This window comes from Leptopilina boulardi, unplaced genomic scaffold (assembly GCF_019393585.1).
Source record: "Leptopilina boulardi isolate dan_hultmark-lab unplaced genomic scaffold, ZJU_Lbou_2.1 LbouV2_405, whole genome shotgun sequence".
Taxonomy (NCBI): Eukaryota; Metazoa; Arthropoda; class Insecta; order Hymenoptera; family Figitidae; genus Leptopilina; species Leptopilina boulardi.
In genome coordinates this window covers 614,592-636,867 of record NW_026137980.1, presented here as the reverse complement: position 1 = coordinate 636,867, position 22,276 = coordinate 614,592, and the positions used below count along the sequence as shown (strand labels likewise).

General features: G+C 22.5%; 2 protein-coding genes across 9 annotated transcripts in view; one reads left to right on the top strand and one right to left on the bottom strand.

Moving 5' to 3' along the window:
* LOC127289330 (vitellogenin receptor-like) overlaps window positions 1–22,263 on the bottom strand; it is a 77,505-nt gene extending 55,242 nt beyond the window's left edge. For 2 of the 6 annotated variants that reach the window (XM_051317194.1, XM_051317195.1), the window contains exons 1-5: window positions 22,151–22,263; window positions 17,955–18,142; window positions 14,899–15,076; window positions 13,611–13,808; window positions 12,184–12,318 (exon numbers count right to left, since the gene is read on the bottom strand). In XM_051317194.1, the coding sequence (XP_051173151.1) occupies window positions 12,184–12,318; window positions 13,611–13,805 (330 nt within the window). In that variant the 5' untranslated portion in view covers window positions 13,806–13,808; window positions 14,899–15,076; window positions 17,955–18,142; window positions 22,151–22,263. The other 4 variants (XM_051317191.1, XM_051317193.1, XM_051317192.1 and 1 more) reach the window with 4 other exon arrangements.
* On the top strand, window positions 14,147–21,313 carry LOC127289337 (zinc finger and SCAN domain-containing protein 31-like). Of its 3 annotated transcripts, none has more exons than XM_051317211.1 (3): window positions 14,147–14,227; window positions 18,891–19,818; window positions 20,826–21,310. In XM_051317211.1, the coding sequence occupies exons 2-3, from the start codon at window positions 19,043–19,045 to the stop codon at window positions 20,983–20,985; spliced, it is 936 nt and encodes a 311-aa protein (XP_051173168.1). In that variant the 5' UTR covers window positions 14,147–14,227; window positions 18,891–19,042; the 3' UTR covers window positions 20,986–21,310. The 3 variants fall into 3 exon arrangements, with proteins under 3 accessions (XP_051173168.1, XP_051173170.1, XP_051173167.1); XM_051317213.1 differs by having other exon boundaries at window positions 14,164–14,313; window positions 20,826–21,311; XM_051317210.1 differs by lacking the exon at window positions 14,147–14,227 and adding an exon at window positions 17,684–17,905 and having other exon boundaries at window positions 20,826–21,313.
* Window positions 22,264–22,276: the final 13 nt, after the last annotated feature.

The window sequence follows — 22,276 nt, the reverse complement described above, 5'->3', positions numbered from 1 at the left end:
TACCTTAAAAAAACACGTAATACCTTCAAAAAAACCTACTATTTGAACCTAAATTGCAATAGACTAAGAATAATCAATTTTATTCCATATTTTGGGATAGAATGTTTTCCTGGAAAATGAAAAAATTCCTTACAAATTCAAATAAAATTAATCAGCATGTCTCTATTATTTTTTTACCTCAAAACAACACGTAATACCTTTAAAAAACCTACCAATTGAACCTAAATTGCAATAAACTAAGAATAATCAATTTTATTACATTTTGTGGGATAGAATGTTTTCCTGGAAAATGAAAAAATTCCTTACAAATTCAAATAAAATTAATCAGCATGTCTCTATTATTTTTTTACCTTAAAAAAACACGTAATACCTTCAAAAAAACCTACTATTTGAACCTAAATTGCAATAGACTAAGAATAATCAATTTTATTCCATATTTTGGGATAGAATGTTTTCCTGGAAAATGAAAAAATTCCTTACAAATTCAAATAAAATTAATCAGCATGTCTCTATTATTTTTTTACCTCAAAACAACACGTAATACCTTTAAAAAACCTACCAATTGAACCTAAATTGCAATAAACTAAGAATAATCAATTTTATTACATTTTGTGGGATAGAATGTTTTCCTGGAAAATGAAAAAATTCCTTACAAATTCAAATAAAATTAATCAGCATGTCTCTATTATTTTTTTACCTTAAAAAAACACGTAATACCTTCAAAAAAACCTACTATTTGAACCTAAATTGCAATAGACTAAGAATAATCAATTTTATTACATTTTGTGGGATAGAATGTTTTCCTGGAAAATGAAAAAATTCCTTACAAATTCAAATAAAATTAATCAGAATGTCTCTATTATTTTTTTACCTTAAAAAAACACGTAATACCTTCAAAAAAACCTACTATTTGAACCTAAATTGCAATAGACTAAGAATAATCAATTTTATTCCATATTTTGGGATAGAATGTTTTCCTGGAAAATGAAAAAATTCCTTACAAATTCAAATAAAATTAATCAGCATGTCTCTATTATTTTTTTACCTTAAAACAACACGTAATACCTTCAAAAAAACATACTATTTGAACCTAAATTGCAATAGACTAAGAATAATCAATTTTATTCCATATTTTGGGATAGAATGTTTTCCTGGAAAATGAAAAAATTCGTTACAAATTCAAATAAAATTAATCAGAATGTCTGTATTATTTTTTTACCTCAAAACAACACGTAATACCTTTAAAAAACCTACCAATTGAACCTAAATTGCAATAAACTAAGAATAATCAATTTTATTACATTTTGTGGGATAGAATGTTTTCCTGGAAAATGAAAAAATTCCTTACAAATTCAAATAAAATTAATCAGCATGTCTCTATTATTTTTTTACCTTAAAAAAACACGTAATACCTTCAAAAAAACCTACTATTTGAACCTAAATTGCAATAGACTAAGAATAATCAATTTTATTACATTTTGTGGGATAGAATGTTTTCCTGGAAAATGAAAAAATTCCTTACAAATTCAAATAAAATTAATCAGAATGTCTGTATTATTTTTTTACCTCAAAACAACACGTAATACCTTTAAAAAACCTACCAATTGAACCTAAATTGCAATAAACTAAGAATAATCAATTTTATTCCATTTTCTGGGATAGAATGTTTTCCTGGAAAATGAAAAAATTCCTTACAAATTCAAATAAAATTAATCAGCATGTCTCTATTATTTTTTTACCTTAAAAAAACACGTAATACCTTCAAAAAAACCTACTATTTGAACCTAAATTGCAATAGACTAAGAATAATCAATTTTATTCCATATTTTGGGATAGAATGTTTTCCTGGAAAATGAAAAAATTCCTTACAAATTCAAATAAAATTAATCAGCATGTCTATTATTTTTTTACCTTAAAACAACACGTAATACCTTCAAAAAAACATACTATTTGAACCTAAATTGCAATAGACTAAGAATAATCAATTTTATTCCATATTTTGGGATAGAATGTTTTCCTGGAAAATGAAAAAATTCCTTACAAATTCAAATAAAATTAATCAGAATGTCTGTATTATTTTTTTACCTCAAAACAACACGTAATACCTTTAAAAAACCTACCAATTGAACCTAAATTGCAATAAACTAAGAATAATCAATTTTATTACATTTTGTGGGATAGAATGTTTTCCTGGAAAATGAAAAAATTCCTTACAAATTCAAATAAAATTAATCAGCATGTCTCTATTATTTTTTTACCTTAAAAAAACACGTAATACCTTCAAAAAAACCTACTATTTGAACCTAAATTGCAATAGACTAAGAATAATCAATTTTATTCCATATTTTGGGATAGAATGTTTTCCTGGAAAATGAAAAAATTCCTTACAAATTCAAATAAAATTAATCAGAATGTCTGTATTATTTTTTTACCTCAAAACAACACGTAATACCTTTAAAAAACCTACCAATTGAACCTAAATTGCAATAAACTAAGAATAATCAATTTTATTACATTTTGTGGGATAGAATGTTTTCCTGGAAAATGAAAAAATTCCTTACAAATTCAAATAAAATTAATCAGCATGTCTCTATTATTTTTTTACCTTAAAAAAACACGTAATACCTTCAAAAAAACCTACTATTTAAACTTAAATTGCAATAGACTAAGAATAATCAATTTTATTACATTTTCTGGGATAGAATGTTTTCCTGGAAAATGAAAAAATTCCTTACAAATTCAAATAAAATTAATCAGCATGTCTCTATTATTTTTTTACCTTAAAAAAACACGTAATACCTTCAAAAAAACCTACTATTTGAACCTAAATTGCAATAGACTAAGAATAATCAATTTTATTCCATATTTTGGGATAGAATGTTTTCCTGGAAAATGAAAAAATTCCTTACAAATTCAAATAAAATTAATCAGCATGTCTATTATTTTTTTACCTTAAAACAACACGTAATACCTTCAAAAAAACATACTATTTGAACCTAAATTGCAATAGACTAAGAATAATCAATTTTATTCCATATTTTGGGATAGAATGTTTTCCTGGAAAATGAAAAAATTCCTTACAAATTCAAATAAAATTAATCAGAATGTCTGTATTATTTTTTTACCTCAAAACAACACGTAATACCTTTAAAAAACCTACCAATTGAACCTAAATTGCAATAAACTAAGAATAATCAATTTTATTACATTTTGTGGGATAGAATGTTTTCCTGGAAAATGAAAAAATTCCTTACAAATTCAAATAAAATTAATCAGCATGTCTCTATTATTTTTTTACCTTAAAAAAACACGTAATACCTTCAAAAAAACCTACTATTTGAACCTAAATTGCAATAGACTAAGAATAATCAATTTTATTCCATATTTTGGGATAGAATGTTTTCCTGGAAAATGAAAAAATTCCTTACAAATTCAAATAAAATTAATCAGAATGTCTGTATTATTTTTTTACCTCAAAACAACACGTAATACCTTTAAAAAACCTACCAATTGAACCTAAATTGCAATAAACTAAGAATAATCAATTTTATTACATTTTGTGGGATAGAATGTTTTCCTGGAAAATGAAAAAATTCCTTACAAATTCAAATAAAATTAATCAGCATGTCTCTATTATTTTTTTACCTTAAAAAAACACGTAATACCTTCAAAAAAACCTACTATTTAAACTTAAATTGCAATAGACTAAGAATAATCAATTTTATTTCATATTTTGGGATAGAATGTTTTCCTGGAAAATGAAAAAATTCCTTACAAATTCAAATAAAATTAATCAGCATGTCTCTATTATTTTTTTACCTTAAAACAACACGTAATACCTTCAAAAAAACATACTATTTGAACCTAAATTGCAATAGACTAAGAATAATCAATTTTATTCCATATTTTGGGATAGAATGTTTTCCTGGAAAATGAAAAAATTCCTTACAAATTCAAATAAAATTAATCAGCATGTCTCTATTATTTTTTTACCTCAAAACAACACGTAATACCTTTAAAAAACCTACCAATTGAACCTAAATTGCAATAAACTAAGAATAATCAATTTTATTACATTTTGTGGGATAGAATGTTTTCCTGGAAAATGAAAAAATTCCTTACAAATTCAAATAAAATTAATCAGCATGTCTCTATTATTTTTTTACCTTAAAAAAACACGTAATACCTTCAAAAAAACCTACTATTTGAACCTAAATTGCAATAGACTAAGAATAATCAATTTTATTACATTTTGTGGGATAGAATGTTTTCCTGGAAAATGAAAAAATTCCTTACAAATTCAAATAAAATTAATCAGAATGTCTCTATTATTTTTTTACCTTAAAAAAACACGTAATACCTTCAAAAAAACCTACTATTTGAACCTAAATTGCAATAGACTAAGAATAATCAATTTTATTCCATATTTTGGGATAGAATGTTTTCCTGGAAAATGAAAAAATTCCTTACAAATTCAAATAAAATTAATCAGCATGTCTCTATTATTTTTTTACCTTAAAACAACACGTAATACCTTCAAAAAAACATACTATTTGAACCTAAATTGCAATAGACTAAGAATAATCAATTTTATTCCATATTTTGGGATAGAATGTTTTCCTGGAAAATGAAAAAATTCGTTACAAATTCAAATAAAATTAATCAGAATGTCTGTATTATTTTTTTACCTCAAAACAACACGTAATACCTTTAAAAAACCTACCAATTGAACCTAAATTGCAATAAACTAAGAATAATCAATTTTATTACATTTTGTGGGATAGAATGTTTTCCTGGAAAATGAAAAAATTCCTTACAAATTCAAATAAAATTAATCAGCATGTCTCTATTATTTTTTTACCTTAAAAAAACACGTAATACCTTCAAAAAAACCTACTATTTGAACCTAAATTGCAATAGACTAAGAATAATCAATTTTATTACATTTTGTGGGATAGAATGTTTTCCTGGAAAATGAAAAAATTCCTTACAAATTCAAATAAAATTAATCAGCATGTCTCTATTATTTTTTTACCTTAAAACAACACGTAATACCTTCAAAAAAACCTACCAATTGAACCTAAATTGCAATAGACTAAGAATAATCAATTTTATTCCATATTTTGGGATAGAATGTTTTCCTGGAAAATGAAAAAATTCCTTACAAATTCAAATAAAATTAATCAGTATGTCTCTATTATTTTTTTATCTTAAAACAACACGTAATACCTTCAAAAAACCTACTATTTGAACCTAAATTGCAATAGACTAAGAATAATCAATTTTATTCCATATTTTGGGATAGAATGTTTTCCTGGAAAATGAAAAAATTCCTTACAAATTCAAATAAAATTAATCAGCATGTCTCTATTATTTTTTTACCTTAAAAAAACACGTAATACCTTCAAAAAAACCTACTATTTGAACCTAAATTGCAATAGACTAAGAATAATCAATTTTATTCCATATTTTGGGATAGAATGTTTTCCTGGAAAATGAAAAAATTCCTTACAAATTCAAATAAAATTAATCAGAATGTCTGTATTATTTTTTTACCTCAAAACAACACGTAATACCTTTAAAAAACCTACCAATTGAACCTAAATTGCAATAAACTAAGAATAATCAATTTTATTACATTTTGTGGGATAGAATGTTTTCCTGGAAAATGAAAAAATTCCTTACAAATTCAAATAAAATTAATCAGCATGTCTCTATTATTTTTTTACCTTAAAAAAACACGTAATACCTTCAAAAAAACCTACTATTTGAACCTAAATTGCAATAGACTAAGAATAATCAATTTTATTCCATATTTTGGGATAGAATGTTTTCCTGGAAAATGAAAAAATTCCTTACAAATTCAAATAAAATTAATCAGAATGTCTGTATTATTTTTTTACCTCAAAACAACACGTAATACCTTTAAAAAACCTACCAATTGAACCTAAATTGCAATAAACTAAGAATAATCAATTTTATTACATTTTGTGGGATAGAATGTTTTCCTGGAAAATGAAAAAATTCCTTACAAATTCAAATAAAATTAATCAGCATGTCTCTATTATTTTTTTACCTTAAAAAAACACGTAATACCTTCAAAAAAACCTACTATTTGAACCTAAATTGCAATAGACTAAGAATAATCAATTTTATTCCATATTTTGGGATAGAATGTTTTCCTGGAAAATGAAAAAATTCCTTACAAATTCAAATAAAATTAATCAGAATGTCTGTATTATTTTTTTACCTCAAAACAACACGTAATACCTTTAAAAAACCTACCAATTGAACCTAAATTGCAATAAACTAAGAATAATCAATTTTATTCCATTTTTTGGGATAGAATGTTTTCCTGGAAAATGAAAAAATTCCTTACAAATTCAAATAAAATTAATCAGCATGTCTGTATTATTTTTTTACCTCAAAACAACACGTAATACCTTTAAAAAACCTACCAATTGAACCTAAATTGCAATAAACTAAGAATAATCAATTTTACTCCATTTTTTGGGATAGAATGTTTTCCTGGAAAATGAAAAAATTCCTTACAAATTCAAATGAAATTAATCAGCATGTCTGTATTATTTTTTTACCTCAAAACAACACGTAATACCTTTAAAAAACCTACCAATTGAACCTAAATTGCAATAAACTAAGAATAATCAATTTTATTCCATTTTTTGGGATAGAATGTTTTCCTGGAAAATGAAAAAATTCATTACAAATTCAAACTTAATTAATCAGCATGTCTGTATTATTTTTTTACCTTAAAACAACACGTAATACCTTCAAAAAAACCTACTATTTGAACCTAAATTGCAATAGACTAAGAATAATCAATTTTATTCCATATTTTGGGATAGAATGTTTTCCTGGAAAATGAAAAAATTCCTTACAAATTCAAATAAAATTAATCAGAATGTCTGTATTATTTTTTTACCTCAAAACAACACGTAATACCTTTAAAAAACCTACCAATTGAACCTAAATTGCAATAAACTAAGAATAATCAATTTTATTTCATTTTTTGGGATAGAATGTTTTCCTGGAAAATGAAAAAATTCCTTACAAATTCAAATAAAATTAATCATCATGTCTCTATTATTTTTTTACCCTAGAACAACACGTATAATCTTAAAAAAAACCTACCAATTGATTATTGTTTAATTAGTAATAAACAATTTTAATTATTAGTTATAATAAAATTAATTTATCCTGGTCTTTCCAAAAATGGCCAACATATGAGCAATTCGTGTATTTTTCCTTACTTGTGACAACCAACTTAAACATTGTTTAAAAAACGTTTTAAACGTAATATTTTGAATTTTCCGCACATAACAGACAGTGTCTATGTTATTCTGAACATTTTCCAAAAGGTTTTTTTAAAAAATATTCAAAATTGTGCTTTTCACATACCTGAGAAGTTTGCGTGTCATGCGCCATGATTTGTGACGTCACGAAGGTTCAAATGCTCTTAATTTTTTTCATTATTTTAACTTAAAAAAAGTTTTAGCTGGTGTATTTCTTGACAATATAATAAATTATCTTAAAGGAAAAAGCATTTTATTGTCTTGTTTTCAAGTAAATACTGTGGAAAATTTTTCGAAATTTTATTTCGATATAGGTGGTTCTGCCATACTAGGACCTATCTTTAAGGCCAGGTCCAAGTCGTGTTAGCTGTTTCATTGAAACTTCAATGGAACTACGAATCACAAATGCAAAGAATTTAGGATAAATATCGTAAAATTAATGAGATATTGGCAAAAGAAAATTGTTATACCGAGTGACTCACAAAAAATTCATTTAAACTAAAATCATTATAAATTATAATTATTTGAACGATTTTATGTGTATTATCTATCTGTGAAATACACTAACACTAAGAATAGCTAAAAGTAAAATCTTTTTCAAAATACATTAAGGGGGGCGCCTACTTTAGAAGGTAAAAAACTGCGTACATTTCAGGAAATTTTTTCTCAAACACATTTAAATAAATCGATGCGAGATTTAGTGTATGTTTTCTTATATACCATATATACCTTATGTACCATTGCGTACAACCTAGGGTCCACAATTCTTATCTAAAACAAAAAAAAATTTTTTTCTTTAAATATACATTATTGCCTTCTGTATGAATTAAAAGATTTCAATAGAAAGTAAAAACTGACATTTTTACATGACTTTTTTAAAAAAAATTTAATTTTCGCCAAAAAAAATCTCATTTTTTCTTTAAAAGAAAGCACTAAATTTAACTCTATCAAAAACAAATTTAATTCATACAGAAGAGACACTTTTTATCTTCAAAACAAGCCCAGGTAGACCTTAATCGGTTGAATAGATTTTTGTCTATCGTGTACGCAAACTACAAAAACAGTGTTTTGAGAAAAACGAGTTTAAAGATTGAAAAACATATAAGTGCTGTTTATTAAAAACTTACGGCAGTCACAGGCCTCGATGAACGACTATTTTTTTTATGGGTAGCTCTTGGATAAGACGACATTTTACTGATAAATGGTAATTTTAATGGTAGGTGTAATAGTAGATAAGCGCAACAAATTATGAAAAGTATTAGAGACCGCGAGTGGAGTCGCGCGCCAGGCCACGCGCTTTATTGCATTCTACAAGCTGTAATTCGAAAAATACTTTGTATTTTGACGTAATATTTTAAGAGCATATTCTCTGATAATTGTACTTTCAGTTAAGACAACTTTTAAAAAATCGATTTTTTTGACCCGATAAAGTAGGCGCCCCCCTTAAGAATTATAGATTCTATATCCAAATTTGAAAAAACGAATAAAATTTTTAAGAAACGTTGCAATGATGCATTTGATTGAATATTATAAATAACCTTTTTTGAATCGCGTAGTATAATCAGCAGTCTTTTGTTTATGTTTTACTGTCACTGATGACATCAGATAAATAAACATAGCGTCTGAAATTAATTTATTTAAAGACAAAATGACGAATGGCAAGTTGTCGAAAAGCCAATACGTCGAATGGACAAAATGTCGAAAAGCCAATACATACGTCGAACTCATGTCGAACTGACAAAATGTCGAAAAGCCAATTCATCGAACGAACAAAATGTCGAATATTTTTATTGTAATAATTATACTTACTTCAATACAAATATTCGACATTTTGTCCGTTCGATGTATTGGTTGTTCGACGTCTTGACTTTTCGAGGTTATGGCTTTTCGACATTTTTGTCTGTTCGACGCATGAAGTAAGAATAAGGAGTCTTCACTCCATACGTGGATTCGAGGAAAAATGTCCCCAATTCTGGTAACATCATTCCGAAAAATTAGAATACTCGGAGGTGGTGATTATAAAATTACATAATTCCATATATTTTTGAAAAATTAAGTAATTGAATAAATATTAAATGTGAAATATGAAATATTATTTGTATCTAAAAAGTCATTTACAAATTAATTAATTTTATTAATTTTAATGAAGTTTTTTAAAAATTCACTAACTTTAAACTTCTTTTTAATACACATTCTTTAACAAACAATTATTGTTTTTACAGTACGACGACCGACAATTCGAAAGGTAATTTAATTATACCTTTCCAATGGTATATTATTTATTTTTGACAAGCTAATTTTTTTACAGGTGAATTTAAGTAACGTCACACCTCGAAAATGTGTTTTTTTAGATTCAGCAAAATTGCACGAAAGAAAAAAATATCCAAAAATATGTTTTTCTTACTCAAAAAACAAAAAAATGTTTCGTTCAATTGGCAATTTCACTGTAAACTGGTGTGATTTATGACAATTTGAAGAGTTTTTAAAATGTTTTAAATTATTGAATTTTACTTAAATATGATTAAAAACATTTTTATTACATTTACTTATTTATAAAGAATTTTAAAAATAATTGAATTTCGGAAGTCATATATTCGCAAGATTCTTAGATCGAATTAATTTAATTATAAGAGATTTTTAATGGAAACTTTTTTTTACAATTAAATAGCTACAGATTACTGTAAAAACAAAAAAAAAACAATAATTGATTGTTAAAGAATGTGTATTAAAAAGAAATTCAAAGTTAGTGAATTTTTAAAGAACTTCATGAAAATTAATAAAATTAATTAATTTGTAAATGCCTTTTTAGATACAAATAATATTTCATATTTAACATTTACTATTTACTATTTATTCAATTACTTAATTTTTCAAAAATATGGAATTATGTGATTTTATAATAAATATACTTTTCAAAAATAGCAGACGACTTTCATTAGGGAAATCAATAGTTTAAGGTTTTTCCCGTTACGAACGCCACCTTCGACTATTCTATCTTTCCGGAATGATATCTCATGTTTTTGTGTAGCAGTTTTTAAATTTCGCGCCAAATTACGTTTAATTAAAAAAATGCAATGTTGCCATGTTTCACGGAACTTTTGCTGAAATATTTATTTAGCTCACTTTAATTTTCATATATTTATCGACGATGAAAAAAAAGCAGACGTTGAAAATTGTTTAAACTTTATACAAAATTACGTAAAATTAATTCAACTTTAATATATTTTAAAAGCATGAAAAAATCTTTACTTTTTGTTATGGCACATTCCTCTTTAAATTAACTGTATAAATTATATAAAATTATGATATAGGGTCAGTTGGGGTAAATGGGGACAAGAGGTTTTGGAGCTTAATTTACAGTTTTAAAATTAAGTTCAACGTCAATATTTTAACCTCAGATCATCTGCAAGAGGTTTTGAGTATTGCCAAGCTTTTATCTTGACAATTGGCAGCAAGATAAAAAAAGTTATCGATCAATGCATAAAAACTTGAAAATCAAAGTCAAACTGTTTCAGTCATAAGGAATAAGAAAAAAATTTGGTATGATTTTAAAAAAAAAATAAAAAAATTTCAATTGGTTCAACTATTATATATCTACTACAAATTTTTTTCAAGTTTTTTTTATCTCTTAATATAGTAATATATTTAAGGCCAGGTCCAAGTGAGGCAGCACCATCTACATTGAAACTAAAATTTTGGAAAATTTTCAACAGCCTTTTCTTGAAAACAAGAAGGTAAAATACTTTTTCCTTTATGGATAATTGATTATTGGCAAGATATACACCAGCTAAAACTTTTTTTGAGTTAAAATAACAAAAAAAATTTCATGTCAATAAATTAAATATGAGCACTTTTTTCACAAAAACTGTAACAGTACTTTCTCAGAAATTACAATCAAAAATGCAATTTCCATTTGGAAAATTAATAAACGCTAAAAAATACACGACCTAAGATTTACCAATCACGAAAATAACAAAAAAAAAGTTTTTTAACATAACATATTTTACTCATTATGACAGCCGTTTGGCAGGTTATATATGTCACCAGACATTTCGCGATTTTGCCGAAAGAAGGTGATTGGCGCTGTTGCTAACCACCTGAAATACATAATCTACCAAAGGGCTGTCACAATCAGTAAAGCAGTATCAATATGTTAAATATTTAATAAAATTTTTTTTTGTTATTTTCGTGATTGGTAAATCTTAGGTCGTGTATTTTTTAGCGTTTATTAATTTTCCAAATGGAAATTGCATTTTTGATTGTAATTTCTGAGAAAGTACTGTTACAGTTTTTGTGAAAAAAGTGCTCATATTTAATTTATTGACATGAAATTTTTTTTATTATTTTAACTCAAAAAAAGTTTTAGCTAGTGTATATCTTGCCAATAATCAATTATCCATAAAGGAAAAAGCATTTTACCTTCTTGTTTTCAAGAAAAGGCTGTTGAAAATTTTTCAAAATTTTAGTTTCAATGTAGATGGCGCTGCCTCACTTGGACCTGGCCTTAAGGAAACTTTTTTCTTAAAACTTTCTTAGAAACTGTGCTGACCCCATTTACCCAAAATTTTATGAAATTTTCTAAATTTTGGGGTAAATAGGAACAGTCAATTTCATGTATTTAAAGCTTATCTAAATTTTTTTCTGCTGCATAAAATTAATCCTGGGAACGTAAATAACAACTTAAAAAAAATAAACCCACAAATATTACCTTTTAAAGGAAGAAATTTACGTAATTTGTGAAAAATAGCGATTTTGGCCCCATTTACTCCAACTGACCCTAATTAATTTAGAAAATTTTTTTTAACCAATTATATATGTAATTTTGAATAATTAAAAACAAAATTGCATTGAATTAAAAAAAAAATCGAACCATTCTTTCGCAGCCGTCATATTCATCGCTTCCGTCTAAGCAATCTTCGCGTATATCGCAAAAATCATTTATCGGTATGCATAATTTATTTCGACATTGAAACTCATCCTTTGTACAGTTATGAATTGTTGGTGGCTGAAATCAGAAAATAAATATCAGTGAAATTAATAATTACCTTTATTATTTTAATAAATAAATAAAACAATTTTAATAAATAAATACATTATCTAATATTTTTTCTCTAACTTTCAATACAAATTATCAATATACAATTATGAGCAAAAAATTACAAGCCAGATAGAAGAACTTTAAAAAAAAAAAAATAAATAAAATTTTTTTTTACAACTTTTTGTCAGCAGATAATATTAGGAAATTAATATTTGCAAATTCAATATTAAAATAAAGTGAATAATTCATCATTGAAGACATTTGAATTTAAAATAAAAAAATTTATAATTATAATTTAATTTTAAAGCTTTAAAAAAAATGTTCAAGTTGGATTTAGATTTTTTAAAATTTGTCAAATTAAAAAATTACAAGTGCTATTAAATTAAAATTTTTTAAAAATATATTTATTTAATTATTCCCTTCTATAGAAATGTCTATTGTCCCCGCAATCGTATTTTTTAATCGTGTTCTTACAATTGAGGACGATTGACTTTCTTATAATATTCAATTGTTTTTATAATCGTGTATTATAGGAGGCATTTTACATGTAATGTTCTGAGTTAAAAAATTGATTTCTGGAAAAAAAGTAAAACTTAGGGAAATTGTTATCCTACCTGATAGTAAAATATTCCCAAAAAATTTTTTCTACTATTTGAATTTTTGATGTCTATAAATACAATAAAAAAAATTTTGGCAGGTATGTTTTTTGAAGGTTTTTTCATGCTCTTTCCAATGGTGAATTTTGTTTTTAAAAATTTTTGAATTTTGATCTTCATTTTCTATAATTATAGAAATTTAATTTAATTATAATTAAACATAAATTTGCTATTTTCACTGAAATCGGTCCGTTTTTTTTTTTTAAATAAATAATTGCAAACGAAAGCTGAGGTTTTTTCCGATCTATATATAACAGTCTAGAAAAATATCATTCTTTCAAAGATTATTTTTCAAATTAAAAAATTTAAATATTTATCGTTTTATTTGTCACCAATCAAGAAGAAAATCAAATATTTTAGCACAAAATTAATTTAAAGTTATTTTTTAATTTTTCTTTGAATGAAGCTGCACAAGACGAAATTTTAAAATGGAAGAAATAAAATTTTTTTTTCTTATATTTATTTTTATATGTACCTAATTATTTATTTTATTTCTGTTTATATATGTAAAAATAAAAATAATAAAATAATTCAAAACAATTAAGAAATTTCTTTTTTCTAAAAAGGTTAATATGAATAATTTTTTATAATAAAAAGACAAACCTTGAACTCTTCACAATTATCTTCATCGGAATTATCACCACAGTCATTGTAACCATTACATTTTGCAGTAAAAAATAGACATTTTTCATTATTGCAAAGAAAATATCTTTTTGGATATATCACACACAAATATTTACTAACAGTAGGTAAAGTTATTACGCTGAAAGGCAATAACAAAAAAAGCACTCGATACATAATCTGAAAATAAATTAAATTTTATAATTTAAAATTTTCTAAATTAATAAACTAAGATAAAAAAAAATTAGTTAAATACTAAATATTTATCTATAAAATTTAAGTTATCTGAATTTTAAAATATCAAAAATTTATATTAAAAAATAAATAAATAAATAAAAACTGCTACTAAGTTGAAGTATAAATTTTTTGTATTTTTTTTTGTGCTTCCTCATGGAGATTTTTTGTGATCAATTTATTGTAATTTATTTAGTATTATAATAATTTAAAAAAAGCCGTTAAGTTATAGTTGAAAAAAAAACTTCACGATGTCTGTTGGATGGGAAGAGTATTCTATCAATCAGACGATGTGAAAGAGCCCTACTGATAACAACTAAATCTACTTATACAATTTATTAAGTGCTAGGGAGCAATCATATCAGGTTGTTCACAATTTATAATACACGATCATAAAATTTAAACAAGAAATTCAAACATAATATTCATTTAATAAATATTTTCACAATCGGTAAATATAAAAAATATTTGTTTAAATTTCAACATAATTGAAAATTTCAATTATTATTAGTAAATAAATAATTTGTAAAAAAAAACAACGTTAAATTGCTATTATTACATATAATTATTAAATAAATAAATTAATTATTAATAAATTTTTACACTGTTATTAGATATAAATAAAAATTATTAAAAATATATATGACTAGGTAATATCATATTTTTTTTACTTTTATAAATAAAAATGTGATGAACAAAAAAATTTAATTAACAAAATTATTAAATAAAATCAATCAAAATTTCTGGAAAAACCAGATAATTTAGTTGCTTTTGAAAGAAGTTTTCTTTTTTTTTCAAAAAAAAAGTCTAAATGGAAAAAAAAATTTTTAAAAGAAAATAAATTGTTTGAGATAAAAAAAATGTAAAAATCTACTATTTAAATGATCGAGTAAATTATTAAATTAAAAATAAATCGTGTATATCTATTGTAAATAAAAACAATATTGCTCACATATGAAATATCTTATAAAATAGTAGAAATTGGTTCATCAATAATCTTAAACGAATAATATAATAACGGGTAAATAAAACTTACGAATGAAGAGAATCATAGAAAATTTTCACAAATTTGTAAATGATAACACAAACTTGATATAAGTTTCATCTTTGTTTGTAATATTAAATTGTTGTCATTGTCATTTATCAATGAGGATCGTATACTTCCTTTATTTCTTTATTATTTCTATTATTCCATGGATTATATTTTGAAAAATCTGTAAATTTTAAAGCAAAAAGTAAAATTAGTTTTATAAAAAAAATAATTTCATTATATTACGTGTTGTGTGATGTAATATAATAATATTATTTATTTATATAATATCTTGGAAAAAATTATTTTTCAATTATTATTATTAAATGAAAAAAAAACACAAATATTTTAATTATTTAATTAATAAATAATACTAATAATAATTAAACAAATTTTAAACCGAAATTGCATAAATAAATTTAAAAAATACAAACTAAAATTATTGTCATAATTATTTGTTTGATTTATTAACTTAACTTTATAAAAATTATATTGTAATTAACCAGAATTGTATTTAAATTATTATTTAGAATTTACAATTTTTATACAAAAAGCTACAGTTTTTGTAATTCCTTTTACATGTATTTTAAATAAATAATTGAGGAAAATTAAAAGTTTGAAAAGATAAATCAATTAAGAATATAAATAAACGTATACCTAAAATAAAATAAAAACAATTAAATTAAAATAGTTAATAAAATTGTATTTTATATTTTTTTTATTTGATTTTTTTCAATCTCTGAAAATAAAAAATTATAATTTTTTAAAATAAAAATAGAAATTAATGATTCAATTCAAAAATCAATGAACAATACAATTGTATTTTTTTACTTTTTTAATTGAAATTACACTTTTTTTTTTACTTATATGAAAATGAAAACTAGAAAAAAGGAAATATGATTCAATAATATAAATAATTAAATAAATTAATAAATTGATCACAATTTTTCTTTAATCGATTAAATAAAAAATATTGCAAACAAAATAATAATAAAGTGTAATAATAAAAAAACACATTTTAGGAATTATTTTTTTAATTTTCAAAATTAAAAAAAAATTATTCAATTAAGAAATTAATTAGTAGAAAAAACTGAACAATACAATTGTATTTATTTTATTTTTTAATTTAAATTACCTATTATTTTTTTTTAATTGCATGATACAGGCTTCGAAGCGTTAGTAAGAGACTAAGAAAAGTATGAAAAAATACCATTTTTAAAAAAAAGTATCCCCAAAATTGAAAAAAAGTATTAAAAAAACGGCATCTTTAGAATGAAGTAAATTTAGTTTTCTAAGTTTGACGTTAAAGTGAATATATTTTCTTGTCTAAAAAAATTGAAAGAAAAATTCTGAGGAATAAAATTAACATCATTTTTCTCCTGATTATTTAAAAAAAACTATCTATTGTTAAATTTCGATTAACTTTTTGTTTTTAGCACAACGGCAGGAGCTTATGATTATTCCATAAAAAAGATTTTTCACATAAATTTTTATTTTACAAAAAAAGCATTTAATACAGAATTATTTTTAAACAAATGTTTACTCAACAGAATTTTCAAAGTACCGAATTTTTATTTGACAGAATTTTTATTTTACAAAATTTCTCTTTACCCAAATTGTTTCTTGAACTAATTCTAATTTAACCTATTTTTAATTTATTTAAATTCTCATTAAGTAGAATTTTAAGTAATTTGAATTTCTAAATACTAGAACTTGGAATCAGAAACTAATATAAAATATTTAGTATTTTAAAACAAACAATTTTAATTAAAAATCTCCAAAAATTCAATTATTTCTAAAAATCTTAACTCGAACTCTTTCAAAATTCAATTATTTTTAAAATTTGTAACTAAAATTCTTTGCTAAATTAATAATTTCAATAAATTTTATCCAATTATTCAAAAATTCAATTAAATAAAACATTTTTTTTAATTAAAAATTCTCTAAAATTCAATGACTGTTTGAAACTTTGTTAATAATTTTCAGTAATTCTAATTTATAAAAATTTTAATTCAAAATCTGAAATTCAATTATTATTAAAAATTTTAATTCAAATTTTCGGTTAAAATAATTATTTCTATTGACTTTAATCAAGATCTAGGCATTTCAATTTATTTAAAACATTTTTCAATTCAAAATACTCTAAAATTAAATTATTGTCTGAATTTTGGTTAAATTAGAATTATTAAAAAAAAAAAAAAACAACGGTTGAGTAAAGAGAAATTTTGTAAAATAAAAAATCTATCAAAAAAAAAATTTGACAAATTAAAAATTCTATTCAGTAAAAGGTCGTTTAAAAAGAAATTATGTTAAATGCTATTTTGAAAAATGAAAATTCGTGTAAAAAAAATTATTATATAGTAGTTTACGCGGCCAATAATAAATTATCAACTTGGCAAGCTTTCAGGAATCAAAAAATTCGCTAAAATTTAAAATTCTTGAATTCTGTCATTTTTTAAAATTATTTTTTGAAAAAAGTAGCATTTAGTGACTTTTGGCCAAAAATAGTAGTAAAAAAAGTATCAAAAAAATAAAAAAGTGTGTCACTTCGAAGCCTGATGAAAGTAAAAAAAAAAAGAAAAAATATTGTTCATTGAATAATATAAAAAAAAATTAAATAAATCGATTAAAATTTTTCACCAATTGTCTGAATAAAAAATATTGCAAATAAAAAAAATAATAATAATAATAATAAGAAGTATAATAATGAAAAAACACCTTTTTATCTGCCGGGCGGTTTTTATATGTGATTTAAAAAATTAACTCCCATTTGTTTTGCGCTTGCAGCGTCATGTGAAAAACAATTGACTGTCGCTTATGGCCACAGTAGTAGTGATAGTGATTTTATATGCTTTCTTTCACTGTTCTCTTTTTTAACATGTAAAATTATTTGCAATTTTATTTTTCTGTTAAATGTGAGTTGCTGTTTTTTTTTTCATTATTCCAATCGAAATGCCACGTTGTTTAATAAAATGTCTATTACGTTATAATCGAATCAACAAAAATGAAGAAGGTAATTAATATCATAATAAAAATCGAATATAGATTTCACATATACATACTTGACAAGTTGTTATCCTCAATAGTGTTGAACACAGTTTAAAAAGAAAAAAAATGTCCACTCTCTTTACAATTTATCTTCTCATATCATAATTGTTTGAATTTAATTTCTTTTCTTTCATCCTTGAACATGAGTAATTGAAAAATATTCGTCTTTTTGAATCGAGAAAGTTTGTTGTTTTCCATATTTCTGAAATATTAAGAATATTTTTAAATATCTTTATTTATCATTGAAATTTTTATTTTTAAAGAAGAAATTTTTTTTTTAATTTTATAAAAAAAATTAGGATGATAGCAATAAAAATTTTTTATTTTTTATTGATGATATTTCTTCAATTCTTTGTGTCAAAAATTTGAATTTTTTAATTATAGAATAACATTTTTTTATTTATGTGACAAATTTTTTATTGTGCGTTAATAATTTTTTTTTATTTACTTCTATTATTTAAATTAGATGGATAATTTAATAAAAAAAAAAAATTTTTTTAATAAACGAATATTAATCATTTATTTTATTTATATACTCTAAAATTATTGTAATAATTAATTAATATTAATTTCTACGTTTATTTTACGATATCGTTTTGATTTTCTCTCAAAATTTCAATTCTTTGCTTAACTTTATATTTTCATTTTAACTTCCTTTTTTACTTTTGTCATGAAAAAAAAAAATTATTATTCTCTTCTGTTATAATTAGAAAATTTTTTAAATAATCGTAAACCTAAATCATAAAAGAAAATTGATTAAATCTGAATATTTTTTATTTTTTTATTTTCATTTTCTAAAAATTCCAACTAAACAAATAAGTAACTAAAATAATTAAAAATCAATATTTTTCCAATTTTTCCGAAATAAAAATATTGAAAATTAATTAAAAAATACCTTTTTGTATTTGTAATAAAAAATAATAAATTTAAAAAAACAAAAAAAATTTCAGATTTAAATTCGAGTATCGCGTGGATTGCGCCTGTGACGAGTACAAGAAAAAAGAAAATAATCAAAAATAATAATTACAAAAAATTTCCAACTCTATGGAATTGTTCGAAATTGTCAATTGTTACAAGATATGGATTCAAAGACAATGATGAAATGCTTTGCAATTCAGAAGTTCCCGAGGAGCTTGGATTGTGTCTTATTGCTAAACAAGACGAGAATAATTTCGAATCAACAATTTCTCTATCTGATGATGATAATGATAATGATAATGACGATAATTCCAATCCAAGTGATCCTGAAATTTCCGACGAGTCTCAAAACGATCTCGAAATAACAGACGAATCATCGCCAAATGATCCTGACGATATATCGGATGACTCGCAAAATGATTCAAATTCATCAAATTCATCTGAATCTCCAAATGTCGTGACACAAAATAATTTTGAAATTTATTGTGATAAATTTGAGACTGAGAAAAAAAATTCCCATGAATTATTATTTAATAATAATAATAATAATAATATTATTATTAATTATCCATCGGATAAAATTATTGAAAGAGAAAAAATTTCCACTATTTTGGAAATGAAAAAAAAACAACAAAATGAATCGGAGATATCGATGAATGTTTTACAATTACAAGATTATGATGAATTAATTGAAATTTCTGAAAATTGTAATGAAATTCAAATTGAAGAAACATTATCATTAGATAGTCAATGTTTACAGTCAAAGGAAAAATTAATGGAAAAAACGACAATAATTAATGAAAGTGATCAGTCAAATTGGAAACGAAATAAAGTTATGCATTGTTGTCCATTTTGTAATAAAAGTTTCGATCGTCCTTGGGTATTAAAAGGACATTTGCGACTTCACACTGGTGAACGACCATTTGAATGTCCCGTTTGCAATAAATCATTTGCTGATCGGTGAGTTATGAAATTTTTTTCAAAATATTTTACAATTTTTTCTCATTTTAAATATTCAAATAATTAATAATAATAAAATATATTTATTTTAATTATTTTATTTAATTTTAAATAACAGGCCTTGGATCGATTTTAAACTCTAAAAAAAAAAAACACACATTATATTATAAACAAAAATAGTTAAAAATCGAATTTTTTAATTATTAATAAATTTAATAAGTTTATGAATATTTTATAATAATAATAATAATAATAATAATAATTATTATTATTATTATTATTATTATTATTATAATTATTATTATTAATTATAGTAATTCTTAGACAAAATTACAAATATGAATTCAGTAAAATATATATTTAAAAAAAAATTCTAATTTTCTTTTTTCTTGAAAGATTTTCAAAGTTTGATTTATGTAAAATAATCGAATTCAAATTTTTTATAAAATTTTTAAAATGAAATCAAGAAATTTTGTATTTTTTATATAGATTTATATAAAAAAAAATTTACTATGACAATTGAGTTTATTTATTGAGATAAAAATTTTAATGAATTTTTTAGTTAAAATAATTCTCAAGATTTGACATCAAAAAAAAATTTTTTTTTAAAAAAGACTAACTCAAAAATAAATTTCCCCTACATTATTTAAAACTATCTAAACTATTTTTTCATGATATCATTTAAAAAAAAAAATAATTAATCGAATGTATATTAATATTTATGATCAACAAAATTTAGAAGAAATTATATCTTTGTAAATTATTATAAACATTTTTGTCTAATATAATTTTTTCAATTTTTTATGATCAACAAATTTTTAAAGGAAAAATTTCTAGGCAAAAAATTAATTATTTTTTCGAATAAAAATATAGAATTTTTGAATCGTTGATCATAAACGTTATAAATGTTAATTTAAATTTAAATTTTCTGTGATTTAATTTGAAATATAAAAAATTACGGTACTTTATGTAAAATTTAATTTTAATTGAATAATAATAATTTATAGATCAAATCTGAGAGCCCATCAAAGAACAAGAAATCATCATCAATGGGAATGGAAATGTGGAATTTGTTTAAAAGCATTTTCTCAACGTCGTTATTTAGAACGTCATTGTCCAGAAGCATGTCGTAAATATAAAATATCCCAAAAACGAAATAATCAGTAATATATTATGTTTATTAAAAATTAAATTTGTAAAACATTAATTTTTTGTTGTATAGCGATTTATCAAAGACGATTCCTGCAAATGTATAATATGATTTTAAATATTATTTTTATCTTCCCTCTACTTATTTACTATTATTATTATTATTATTATTATTGTTATTCTTATTAATTAAAAATTAAAATTCAAAATAGCAATTTTAAGAGAAAAAAATTCATTTTTATTTAAATAAATATGATATAAATCATTATATAAGTAAAAAAAAAAATTTTATCTTATAAAAAAATTTGATAAGTCATTCATGTAAATAAATATTACAAAATTCGTAGAATTTTAACAAAATGTAAAAATTTAATAAATAATAAATGAAAAAAAATTATTTATTTATTTATTTATTTATTTAAAATAAAAATTATATTTTGTTGAAATATTTATAATTAACAAATTAAAAAAAAATATAATAAAATAGTTATAAATATTTATTAAAAAGAAATAGGAGAAAATTTCTCAAACATATTATATAAAATTAAAAAATGAAATTTTCAAATGTTAAATCGTTTTTTTATTTATAATTATTTATTTAGTTATTTTTTAAATTGAGCAACTGGATCTCGAGAAAAAAAAAATTTATAAAATTAAATTTAGTTTATTAACAATTAAAGTAATTCAAAAATAGTTTTATAAGAAAAATATTAAACTTGTAGAATAAAAAAAAGTACTAGTCAAATTTAACCTATAATATTATAAAATAAAATAATTTTTCTCACATGATATAATATTAAAATAGAATATAAATAAAAAAAATAGTAAAATAGTTATACCTAAATATATTGTAAAAAGAAATGGAAAAATATTGATTATTTGAAATATTTTTCCATTAAAAAAAAAAAATTATAAAGAAAATAAACAAATGAAAAATATATTTTTCTCTCAACAATGTTAATTATTTCAAATATCCCGCCTCAGTTTATTTTCCATGTTTCGCTTTGTCAGAAAAATCTGTCATCACACACGAACATAACCCTCAAAATTTCATCAAAGAAATTCAAAATCAACATTTAAAAAATAACATCATTAACAAACACAATTTTTGTGATTATTTCATTTTTAAAATATTAATACAATTAATCTTTATAAATAATTTATAGAAATTAAAATTTATTACCTGTAATTTGTGATGAAACATTTGCGCATCTTTGTTTTAAATGCTTGAAGAGTGGGGGAGCAGGTCATCATTGGTCATCCAAATGGTGGCGACAATTCCAATTTCCACGTTCCAGTCTTTATGATT